Source organism: Bubalus kerabau, chromosome 4 (genome assembly GCF_029407905.1).
Source record: "Bubalus kerabau isolate K-KA32 ecotype Philippines breed swamp buffalo chromosome 4, PCC_UOA_SB_1v2, whole genome shotgun sequence".
Taxonomy (NCBI): Eukaryota; Metazoa; Chordata; class Mammalia; order Artiodactyla; family Bovidae; genus Bubalus; species Bubalus kerabau.
The window spans coordinates 89,386,071-89,399,130 of NC_073627.1; the positions used below are offsets into that span (position 1 = coordinate 89,386,071).

Here is a 13,060-nt window from a genome sequence, read left to right on the forward strand (position 1 = left end):
ACACAGTAGCTTGTTCCCTAGCAAATCATGCCACACCCTCTCTCATGTCTTCCCTCTACTTTGCTTGGGGTTTGGGGTTAGGGGGCTGACAATCTTTTCTACTACTGGACTCCTGCAACTTCTGTTTTCTCTCTGGTGCCCCCTATAGAGGGGACCACCTCTCTGCAGCCCCTTCTGTATTGTATACCACTTAGTACATTAGGATTTAGATAGTCGATGAGTCAAACTATGCCAGGAGGCTATAACAAAGAGACCTGAGAATACAGTGGCTTCAATAGCAAAGATGTTTTTCTCATTTATGTAAGTCTTGATAGGCATGATCCAGGTTGAGGGACCTGTGTTTATTCAGAGATCCAGATTCCTTTCAAGTCTTTTTGTCCCCATCCCATGACACATTGTCATTTGCGTGATTGAAGCCCTGTGGCCACCAGGTCCAGGTTTTCTGCGGACAGGACAGAAGGAGAGACATATCTGATGGTTTAAAGCCTAAGATGTCTAACGTCATATATCACTTTTCACATTCTATTAGTAAGAGCTGTTCATACAACCACTCGACTACAAAGGAAGCCGGGAAATATTGTGAAGCACGGAAGGGGGAGGAGCAGATTTTGGTGGAAATCTGGGAATCTCTGCCACATTCTGCATGGTATTCTCCAGCTAGTTTGTAAATTCGCTGAAGTCAGGGCCTTCCATGCTGTTCTTCATATGGTGTCTTATGTATAGTAGATGTTAGATCATCTGTGTTTGTTGAATTGTCCTATGCTGTGGAGTATGGATTTATACATTTAAGTAAAGTCATTTTTACAGCTGGTGATGCAAAAAAAGGCAAGTACCATAAACAGCAGGCGTTCCAGTCAAAAGGCAGGCTCTGCAAACTGTATCCTTAGTATGGGGAGGGATTGGTCATGTATTGTGCTTTGTCAGTGGCAGTGAGGTTAGAGGCAGTTCTGGTGATTGCCATAGCTATTTTAGTAACCTCAGTTACTGACTTCTAGGAACAGAGTTTCTTGAAAAAAAATTAGCTATATTAAAAAAAAACCCCAAATAACAGACGAAATTTACTTAATGATGTCGTTATATGTTATGCTACTACTGAAATAGCATTACTGCTATTAAACTTTGCAGGCCTGCAGGATAAAAACACCTACAGATATTGATGCTGTTTTCACACGGGTAGTTTGACGCAGTGGTTCTGAAACTTTAGTGGTTATCAGAATCAGAACAAACTGGAAAGCTGGGTGAAAAATGAACTGGTTTCCTCCCCTGAAGTTTCTGATTCATTTGTTTTAGGGTGAGGCCTGATCATTTTTGCATTTCCAGCAAGTTCCAAGGTGGTATTGATTCTGCTAGTCTTGAGGTCACAATTTAATAACTGCTGGTTAAAGGTAAGGAGGACCTATCAAAATGGACAAGTGTCCGATATTACCAATTCATGCTGGTATGCTGTTGCCATATGAAATTAAGAAGGATCTATTATGGAATGAAAACATGTTTGTTAATGGAATTTCATACCAGTTGCCAGATGGGGAGGGATCTATTGTTCCACAATCCCTAAAACTACACCATTGTAGCCCTTCTTAGAGGCAGATCAAGAATGAGCATTTTAGTAGCTTTTATTGAAGGAAGACTTTTGAAGACTTGCTCTTGAACTGCTTAGGTAGCAAAGGGTAGGCAAGGGTGTGCAACTCATCATTGGTTCAGACTTGTAAGCCTTTTTCCTCTGGCAAAGACAGCTAGGCTATCTGCCTTTCTGAACCAGGGAAGGCAGATGGGTTTCTCCTGCTTTTCAGTTCTGAGACTGGAATTCTCAGCTCCATATCAATGAACACATGATTGATTATTAATGTCTGCTGTGACTACTCTTGCCATCCCCTACCCTCAACCTCAGCTGCAGGTACCTGTCTTCTCACTTTTGCTTTTCCTTCCCTTCAGTGACAGAGTAATGTGTGTGTGTGTGTGTGTGTGTGTGTGTGTGTGAGCACCTGTGGTATCTATGCATTTAGAAATGACGTGTTTAATGATGTTTCATAGCTTAACTTTTTCTACTTCTCTTATTTTTACTTCTGGTAGCAGTTTGGGACAAGGAGTGATGAGATAGAATATTGTGAAGTATTCAACGTAGAACTCATTGTAGTATACTTTGATTGTCTTGGTAGATTTCTTTTTTCCTATTTGAAAGAATATATGGAATATTGATTATTTATTTTTAATTGCATATTTGTATGTATTCTTTCTAATATTGGGAACAGTTTCTTTTCATCTTATTTTTTCTTGAAAATTTTTTAAATTATAAAATGTAATACATTTAATTTTCATAAGTCAGTCACTCCAGAAATGAATAAATATCCCTGCATACACATGTGCAAATAAACACAATCAGCCCCACCAGTATCAACTGTTTGTGATGACTAGTATTAACATTATGGTATATTTCTCCGATATCTTTCTCATATGGCTAATAAAATAGACATGTAAAAACTTAACTAGATAATGCCATTTACATGATTCTCCAACTTGAACTTTTCAGTTCAACATACATGTATCTTGGACATATTTCAAGATCAACAGATGCAGACATAGAATTCATTATTTTTAATAAATAAATATTCTATAGAGAGAATCAACTGTGATTTATTCAGGTTTTCTGCTATTGATGGAAACTGCAGTTCCAGTTTTTGTTCTTCTAAACAGTAATGAAAATATCCCTGAATATATATCTTAAATACTGGTGCTTTAAGTTCAGTTGAAGAAATACGAAAAATGGGGTCCCTTAATTGAAGGATGTTTTTGTTGTTGTTTAGTTGCTAAGTCATGTCTAACTCTTTTACGACCCCATGGAGTGCAGCCTGCCAGGTTCCTTTGTCTGTGGGATTTCCCAGCAAGCATACTGGAGTGGGTTGCCATTTCCTTCTCCAGGGGATCTTCCCGACCAAGGGATCGAAGCCATGTCTCCTGCTTGACAGTTGAATTCTTTACCACTGAGCTACCTGGGAAGCCCATAATTGAAGGATATATGACTTTTAAAGTTTAAATAATGTATGTATCTTTCCAGAAGACTCTAGACTTTCATACTATACCCTCTTCCTCCAAAAAGGCAGTGTATGAGAATGTCCGTTTTTAGCAAACTTGATCTTTGCATTTCTCTGCCTACCAGTGAGGTTAAATATCTTTCTTTATATTTTTTAATTTATTTGCATTTTTTCTATTTCTTGATCATCTTTTTTTCTCTTGGATTCTTTCACTTATCAAATTTTTGGAGTCCTTTAGAGGTATTGACAGATGTGTTGAAAATATTTTTTTTTTTAGTTTATCACTTGTCTTTTGCCATACAGAAATAGTAAATGCTTATGTAATTCAGCTTATCAGTTCTTTCTTTTATGGTTATGTATAGGATTTTTAGGATATATAAAACATTTTCACATTTGATCCTCTTAATATCCCTGAGATAAATAGGGTATAATGTTGATATTCTCATCTTTAGATGAGGACTCCAATTTTCAGAGAAGCCAAGTGGCCTGCCCAAGTCTGTAAGTGGTGCTTACCAGATTCAAATTAACTTGTTTTAAAAATACTGTACCCTGGCCATTGCATTGTGCTCTGATTGATAGTTCTTCTTACAATAAAAGTTACTGAAGTCACTTTGCAGAATATAAAACAAAAATCCGTGGTATTAATGAAATAGTTGTAATCTGTTTTAGAGATACATGTGATAGAAGGTATAAGTTATTCTGTTAGTGAAAGATGCATTGAGATATACATAACAAAAACAATTTGAACCGTGGTATAATTAGTTTTGCAGTGGTGAGCTGTTTTTAATATGGTGTATCACTCAGTATTTCAGTTACTTATGCTTAAAAACAAACTCAAACCTCAAGTGCAGACATTTAATGAGTACTTGTCTCGGGTGAAGAAGCAAGGTAGAAAAGAAACAACCCTCCAACAAGGATGTTTTAATGACTCAGACCAGGCACTACTAGAGAGTAATAACCGCTTTTATCTGAAGATAAAGAAGAATTACAAAGAATATAGTAAACATTTCTTCCCACTATATTCATCTGAAATTTGAACCCAGTAAATATACCTTTCAGCACACATTTTAATGAGCATACTGCCCATAGTGAACATACTCAAAAAAAAAAAAAGATCACCAGCTTAGGTAGCCAGTTATTGTACTACCAGAATGTGAAGGGGCCCCAGTCTGGACTCTGAAAGGAGAGAATTTGAGGAGCTCAAGTTGACCTGGTGTTCATTTAGATCTTCACAAAATGTTAACTGTGGGCATTGTGCGTACTTAGAAAAACATGGTGCCTACCACAATAGGGATCTCTTTTGCATGAAAAGAGCAGAGCCCTACTTCTTCTAATTCCCACTGGCTTATTTTGGCTTGTAATTCCTTGTCATGTCCTCACCACCCTTCTCCAAACACAGAATAACTTGACTTCTAAAATGGAATGATTTAAATGGAAATCATGTATTATGCTCTTTTGGTTCCTAGTTCCTTGAGGCCACAGAGAGGACAGGTGTATAAATTAGTGATACCATAAAATAGAAATGGTTTGAGTAGAGTAAAATTTGGGATTCTTAGCCATACTTTTTCTTTTTTTTTTTTAGTTGGGTTGATGGAGTCTTTATACTTATTTTAGTGAATATGGCAAATATAGTTTGCCATCTGGGTTTAAAACATTTTTTAAAAACTGTCCTCCTTTTTGTTTAGTTCTTTTTAATTCAAGAGGCTGGTTTCTATAGACTTGAATTGTTTGGAGTCTGACTTTCTAAAGCAGTTTGTGCTTATCTGTCTAATCCTTTCCTATAGCCTGAATCTTTAGCTATGTTTTGTCTTCATTCTTTACCTCTAAGATTTACTTTCAGTTCCTCACTAAAGCTATGACTGGGGTTTTGTGGACTAGAATTTCTTCTCTTTAGGTCTCTAGATCCTGGGAAGATAGTGTTGGCTCAGGGGTGGTGTCCTCCCCTATCTCTTTCTACCATCTGTAAACACTTTCATTCTGCCTTTAGTGGATGGGCCTCTGGAGGATACATGAAGCAGAGTGTTTGTGAAAGGAAACTGATAAGACTGAAGACTTTTTTTTTTTTTTTTTTCATTAAAGAGCAAGGGTGGAATGTGGGGGAAAGGTAAGGGAATAGATCTGTTGTCCTCATTATGCATTTCAAGCATTCTGTGGGTTTTGCATTTACCTTGGATTTTCTGGGGCCAATACAAATGGATTTTATGAGAGGAAAGTTGCAATGTTTTAAATTTAGAGCAGTCTCAGAAGCAATGGTACTGTTTGTGATTCTGGTCAATAGTGGACCCTAAAATATTTTATTGTGATAACACTGAAATAGAACCTCCCTTTTTGTATTAAGCAGCAGGGAATGTAAAATTCTGTATCTTAATATTCCTTACTTTCACATTTAGTATGCCTGCTTCAAACCCGGTATAAGCTGTTTTCTTTTATTTTTTTTAATGTGTTATATTTTGACACTTAACCTAGAGGTTAACCAAATGAACTTAACTTCATTTGGATTGATGATATAGTCTTATTGTAACATAAACTTTTTGTTTACATTTTATTTTATTTGGTCTTAACATTTAACATTTAAAATGTTGATTTATCTATTATCCTGATTTGATTTGTTTTTTCCAGTTTAGAAATAGGCTGCATGAAATTATGTGATTGATTAATGTTCTTCTAATACTGAGGCTCCGCCTTGAAGAAGACAGTGAACTTGCTATAGTTAGTAAGCAAAATCTTGCATGCATGGGCAGGAGGAAATTGAGTAATCCTGAGAAATCATATGCTAGCTTTGAACATGGGATTAATTTTGGTTTTGATTACAGTGTTATCCCAGAGGTTTGGGAGGGAAGAATAAGGGTCTGACTTTTAAAGCAGGCTTTGGAAAGGTTATATAAAATTTGATCATACCATAAATATCTTTTATGATAATACCATTGTCATCTTTAGAAAATGATAAAAGTTTTGATCTTAGGCCCTGGTCACTTAGAGCAGGCAATTTTAGAAAATTAAGAAAAATTTAAGAAAACTTAAGAAAAATTCTCTCAGGTTTTCATCAGATGCTGATATTCTTTTGGTAGGAAGTGGATTGCTCTAGATACACAGCTAACACATTATGTGAATTTGTAGATGGTATGTCAGCATGAAAATTTGGAGTTAGATATGGGTGGAAAACTTGACCTGGGTTCCACTTATCTCCTTCTCTCTTAAAAGATCAATTAGCTCTTAAAGTGATGTTTTAAGGAACAGGGTTCTTTGCCAAAAGTAGATTTCATTTTCAAAATTTACCGCTCACTTTAGCATTAAGCCAGGGCTGACCCACTGAAGATTTTAGGAGTGCCTTGGCAACCCTTGCTGTTGCCAATTGAATAGTAAGTGTTGATTTGGAACAAAGAGAATTAATTTTGTGTGTTTGAGAACGATTCATTTTTTAGTGATACCCACTCCCCTCTGCTTTCTCAAATAGCTAGTGATTAACTACTACTTTAATTTTCAATTAATCAAATTAGATTTCTACTGGTAGATTTTGATTACATGCAGTTCTAACAGCTTCCAGATACACTTCTTTTTCCCATATGTTTACCATATGCTGAGTAAAACCAATGTAGAATAAATTAGTGTAAAAGTAGGAACATTTAGTTCTTTTGTAGAGTTCATTTTGAATGACAGAAGACAGCTCAGAATCATTTTAGCTACGAGGCACCTTTTGAAAAGTGATATGGAAAAATAACCCATTTATGTGTGCCAAGGTCTGTTTTCATAAATGTAAATTTGAAAGTTCATTAAAATTTTGGCATGTGATTTGGAATGCATAATAACTGGATGTGATTCAAAGCCAGAAATCTGTATCCTTATACCAACAACATGTTTCACTGAAGACTGGCTTTGTATGGGTGTTTAATATTTAAAAGGTAAAAAAAAAAATAGTATTTACTCGATGGTTATGGCCCTGGAAACTGTTCAGGATGGAGAGGCTGCAGTGGCAGGGGAAAGCCAGTGGTGCCCCCACAGTGCTCACCAGCCTCTCCTCTTGGACAAGCTGGGTAGGTGACCCCTGTTAGTGACCACTGTCGCTTATTTTTCAGAGATGACAAAACAGAAATGCATATTTTTCTTGCTGTCTTTGGGAATGTGAAGATGGATCGTGAAAGACATTTCAGCTTACGTTTAAAACAGTGAGGGACTTCCCAGTGGCTATGACTCAATGTTCCCAATGCAGGAGGCCCAGGTTTGATTCCTAGTCAGGGAACTAGATCCCACATGCTGCAACTAAAAATCCTACATGTCACTACTAAGACCTGGTGCAGCCAAATGAATAAATAAATATTAAAACAAAACAAAACACAGCTGAAAAATGGCAGAGTTGGATCAGGCAGAAGTGGTATCTAATGCTTGTAGCTAATATGAACAGTTAGCGGTTGGAGATATTCTAATGTTATGTGCCAGACCTACTGCTCACCTGTAATATAAACCTCCCAAGGTGAGGATAGAGAAGCAAAAGGGAAGAGAAAAACCCACCTGTTGAAGGTGCAACTACAAGCTCATTTCTTGTCTGTAATAAGAGACATGCTTGCTACCAGGGGGCCTTTCAGACATCTTCAAGTGAGGCATGGGAAGAAGGGCTACAGCCAAAGTAAGAATGGATGAGGAATTACTCCTATAGGAACATTTTTATTTGAGAGCTTACAGGCTAACCTCTTACAGTTTTCATCCTATGCCAGTTGTTATTTTTGCTGTTATATATGTGTACTTTGTACAGATTCCATTTTGATTCTGTTATTCCTCTTTATGACTTTGTTTTTAAAGTTTCTTGTTCCCTGACATCTCAGGGCCTCTGGTTTCTACCTTCTAGTTTTGTGGTAGGAGAGAAATGTGGTTTATAAGGCGAGTAAGACGATCACCAGGATGAAAAGTTACTCTCCTTGAGTTTGTGATTATGTACTTAGCTCATAGTCTGTCACTTAGGGTGTCGTTTAGTGATGTTGTTCTATAATTAACCAAGCTTCCTGCAGAAAGTAAGTTTAAAATCACTGTCGTCTTGGTTTATTTCTTCTCTTAGCCTTTTGATCTGTTTGACTTTGACACATGATTCTCTCCAACTTCTGTAGATTCTTATTCTGACAGGATGCTTTTATCGCCCGCCTTCCCTCCAGCCCTGGTTCAAGGTATCTGTCACCAGATTGGATGTTCTTGTATTTGCTTTGTTCATTCCATTCCTGGGCCCTTTTTTCCTTTTGCCTGAACTTAGTAGTTTTTCCTACTTCCAGGCTCTTTTCCCACAAACCATTTCCCACATAGTGCCCAATTGTCATTCTGAAAACTTGGGTCTCCTTAAGTCTTTTCACCTCTTAGAAATATTTAGTTGCTGTTTGTTGCCTGTAGAACTCAATTCCTCATGATATCGTGTAAGGAACAACACAGATTAGCACTTGCATGCCTTTCTAGCCTTATGGTTGGTCACAAGCCGTCAAGGACCTGGAGTATTTCTGTAAGAGGAACCTTCAAGTTCATTGGTGCGTCCTTATCCAGCTATGTCTTCTTTATATTCTGGGCTCTTATGTTTTCTCCTTGCCTACCTGGGTAATCTCTTTTATTTACGGTTTTAAACAAGTCGCTTAAACCTTAGTCATATCTTGTTTGTGGTGAAGTTGTATAGTGGTTGCTGGTAAATTCGCCTCCCATGTTGGAAGCTTAGCTCCATAAGGGGAAGGAGAATGTGTCTTACTTCTCTCTGTGGCCCAGCACATGGCAGACGGCCTGGCAGGCAGTCAGGGTTCCATAAATATTTATTGTATGAAATTTAGTTTATTTTCCATTGTATTTTATAGAAAAGAAGGGAATCTTAAAGGAAGTGCCTAAAAATGGTGTAGTTGAATGAAGATTTATCCTGATTTATGGAAGTAGAACGGATCATGGGACATTTCCTTGGCACTCAGACTAATGAATAGCTATCATGAACCATAATTGATGAATGACCCAAAAGACATTCACATTTGACTGAAGAAGGTGTTGGGGTGTGTGTGTGTGTGTGTGTGTGTGTGTGTGTGTATGTTACAGTGAGGGATTAACTTCAAACCCATGAAAGAATGATTTGAAACTGAATTATAAATGGTTCTGAATAAGTTTTGGTAGGGCTAGAATAGAACCTCGGTTTCTGGGCCTTCATCATGAGGAAAAGGGTGGAATGGGGGGAATTGCTAATTACAGAGAGTTAAGTGGTTGCCATTAGTTTCTCTGTATGACTTTGAGTAAAGAATTCTGGATCCACTGTTTATAACACAGAATACCCAGAGGGCCTAAATCACTAGTGTATGCTAGACCATAGGAGTCAAGATGGAAGGCAGTATCAGCAGAAACAAGAATGGGGAAAATATTGAGTGCTAGGAATTTGAGTATATACCTTCAGCTTGGCATTTAATGTAAATGGAGCAGAGCCCCGGGGAGACATAGGATATGTTCTGCGGCAAATTTTGCTTTCCAAAGATTTCCACAGTGTTATCTCCCATCTGACATGTTCATCTTCCAATTTGATTTTGACACTTTATCAAGAGAGAGGTCTGTGTTTTCCTCTTTGAAACTAAGTGGGCTTTTATGACTGTTTCAGCTGACAGAGTCCTGCAGAAATGACCCTTTGTGATTTCTGAAGTGAGATCATAAGAGGCAGTGCTGCTTCCTTTTTTTTGTTTTCTTGGAAAGCAAGACTTGATTGTGAAACCTGCAGCCACCATAGGAGCAGTCCAACTGTCCTGAGGCCATCGTGTTTTGAGGCGAGACCACAGGAAAGGGCCCTCAGCCTCCTGAGAGCCCTGTCGCTCCAGCTCCAGCTACCGTCTGTCTGCCGCCAAGTGAGAAATGAGAAACTCTTGAGTCAGGACTGCCCAGCCAGATCTTCCCAACGTCCTGAGGGAAAGATAGTTAATGGCTGTTATTATTTTTAAACTAAGTTTAGGGTGCTTTAATATGCAACAGTTGATAATTAGAACATGTTTCTTTGGAGAAGCAATTTGTGTTTTCTTCTAGGTGATGCTGAAGGAAGACAGGTCTGTAATTAGACGCATCTCTTAGATTTAGATTTGTTACTAACTTTCCTGGTGGCTCAGTAGGTAAAGAATCCGCTTGCAATGCAGGAGTCCCTGGGTCAGGAAGATCTCCTGGACAAGGGCGTGGCAACCCACTCCAGTATTCTTGCCTGGAAAATTCCATGGATAGAGGAACCTGGCGGGCTACAGTCTATGGGGTCACAGAGAGTCAGACACAACTGAGCAACTAACACTGACTAACTAACTGTAACTAACCCTGTTCCCTCCAAATTTAGTACCCTAGTTGGGGGAAGACCAAGTGGGAGAGATCATAACAGAGAAAATCATGGCAACTTTTTTTTTCTTCATGTTCATTTACCTAATAGTTGGTACAGACAAACGAACCAAGGGCAGAAGCTTAAACTGAACTGACTCTTGCAAGGAATCCATCTGTTTTGAGGAAGTAAGACCATGGGCAAGACATTCTGCAAATGAGCTTGGGGATATCTCTATGGGAACAGTGAAAGAGGCAAAAACAGACTGTTGTCAAGGAGGCTAGAACTCATGTTGAATAATTTATCATTCAGTGTGCTTTTTTTTTAATATTAAAATCTGTGCACCTGCTGTGTATTGAATTTTGTACCCCCCCCCAAAAAAAAAACATAGGATGAAAGTCTAACCCCCTCACCTGTGAATGTGGTCTTATTTAGAAATAGGTTTTTTTGCAGATGTAATCAAGTTAAGATTGTAATGCATTAAGTGTGGGCTCTAAAGCCAATGACTGGTGTCTTTATGAGGATGCAGTGTGAAGATACAGACACGCAGAGACACACAGTGAAGAATGCTGTGCAAAGACAGCACAGAGATTGGAGTTATGCTACCATAGCTAAGGAGTTCCACAATTGCCAGCAACCACCGGAAGCTAGAAGAGTTAGGGAAGGATTCTACCCTAGAGCTTTCAGCAGGAGCATCACCCTGCTGACACTTTGGTCACCTTGATTTCAGACTTCCAGGATCAAAGATGTTTTAGTGCTTTAGTATGACAGACTTTGTGCCTAAAGTAGGGAAATGAAACAAGTTCTGCTTTTCAGAAGTTATGAAAATGAAAAGCCACAGGCTGGGAGAAAATATCTGCTAAGCATATGTCTGACAAAGGAATTGAATCTAGATTATTTAAAGGGTTTACGATTCAGTGAAATTAAAAGACATTTGCTGCCTGGAAGAAAAGCTGTGACGAACCTAGAAAGCCTTTAAAAAGCAGAGACATCACTTTGCCGACAAAGGTCCATATAGTCAAAGCTGTGGGCGTTTCCAGCAGTTATGTACAGATGAGAGAGTTGGACCATAAAGAAGACTGAGCACTGAAAAACTGATGCTTTTGAACTTTGGTGCTGGAGAAGACTCTTGAGAGTCCTTTGGACAGCAAGGAGATCAAACCAGTCAATCCTAAAGGAAATCAACCCTGAATATTCATTGGAAGGACTGATGCTGAAGCTGAAACTCCAATACTTTGGCCACCTGATGGAAAGAGCTGATTCATTGGAAAAGACCCTGATGCTAGGAAAGATTGAGGGCTGGAGGAGAAGGGGACGACAGAGGATGAGATAGTTGGATGGCATTATTGACTCAGTGGACATGAGTTTTAGCAAATTCTGGGAGATAGTGGAGGATAGGGAAGCCTGGCATGCTGCAGTCCATGAGGTCACAAAGAGTTGGATATGACTTAGTGACTACTTAGAATAACAAAACAACGATTCAGTAATAAGAAAGCTATCCAGCTAAAAAATTGACAAAATATTTGGATAGACACTTCAACAGAGGAAATACACATGTCAGGTAAGCCCATGAAATGATGCTCAGTATCATGTGTCATTAGGAAAATGCAGATTGAAACTACCATGAGATATCATTATGCCACCATTTTAACCATTAGAATGGCTAAATTTAAAAAGACTGACGATACCAAATGTTGATGAGGTTATGGAGCAACCAGAACTTTCATAAATTGCTAATTGATACTGAAAAGGTTTAATCACTTTGGAAAATAGTCCTTCAGTGTCTTAAAATGTTAGCATATACCTTCCTAGTTCTAATCATAGGTACTTAATCAACAGACTTGAAAGTATATGTCCATGCAAAGACTTTTACACAAATGTGCTTGAGAGCTTTATTTATAATAGCTCCAAAATAGAAGCAACTCAAATGTCCACCAATAAGTGAGTGTATAAATAAACTGTTAGAGATCTACATAGTGAAACATTATTAAATAATAAAAAGGAGCTTTAATGTACACAGCAACATTGAATGAATCTGAAAGAAGTCAGATACCCCTGCCCACCCCCAAAAAGAGTACATATTGTGTGATTCCATGTGTATATATAATTCTGGAAGATGCAAAATAATTCTAGTGATAGAATGTAGATCAATGGTGCCTAGAGATGGGAGATATGGGCAAGGCAGATAGGGAAAAGAATTTTAAAGAGAGGTGAGAAGAATTTTGGGGTTGATATGTGTATTTTATTGACTGTGATGAAAACATATCAAATTATGTACTTTAAATATGAGATTTCTTATATGTCAATTATGTCTCAATGAAGCCAGAACAAAAAGAAAAAAGTTATATGGGAAAAAGGCAGGGTTTAGTGATAGGCTTAAACCTTAGGCCATATGTTAGCACAGCTGAGCATCAGCAAGCGAAGTTTGTTGTGCCATTTACTGTTGAATATGCCATGTCATTAATGGCAGGAGACCATTCAATGCAGAGCTAACAGGTAAACCAAGCCTTTCAAATCAGTTGGGGTTTAATCATGGAAGAAGACTACAATGGATTATTGAGTAAGAGTTTTATTATAGAAATTATTCCTTAAACATTAATGAAAGGTGCTTGGGAATTGAAGGTTCAGGAGGCAAGTCACAGTGTCAGTGAAGTCTCCAGTTAGTTAGCCTGAGAAGCCAAACATAAGACATGGCTCATGGGAGTGGGTCTGTGGAAGGCTGTGCCTCCATAGAGTTACCATCTATGGG

General features: G+C 38.1%; 1 protein-coding gene across 4 annotated transcripts in view; it reads left to right on the plus strand.

Annotated features, from left to right (window-relative positions):
• The window catches only part of MLLT3 (MLLT3 super elongation complex subunit), a 324,734-nt gene that overhangs the window by 126,055 nt on the left and 185,619 nt on the right, over window positions 1-13,060 (plus strand). Inside the window, exon 1 of one of the 4 annotated variants that reach the window (XM_055577942.1) lies at window positions 5,120-5,133. The exons of the other annotated variants lie outside the window; for them this stretch is intronic. Within the exon in view, the coding sequence (XP_055433917.1) occupies window positions 5,121-5,133 (13 nt within the window). The 5' untranslated portion in view covers window position 5,120. Of the gene's footprint in view, window positions 1-5,119; window positions 5,134-13,060 lie in introns of those variants that run through there. 4 annotated transcript variants of the gene reach the window in all.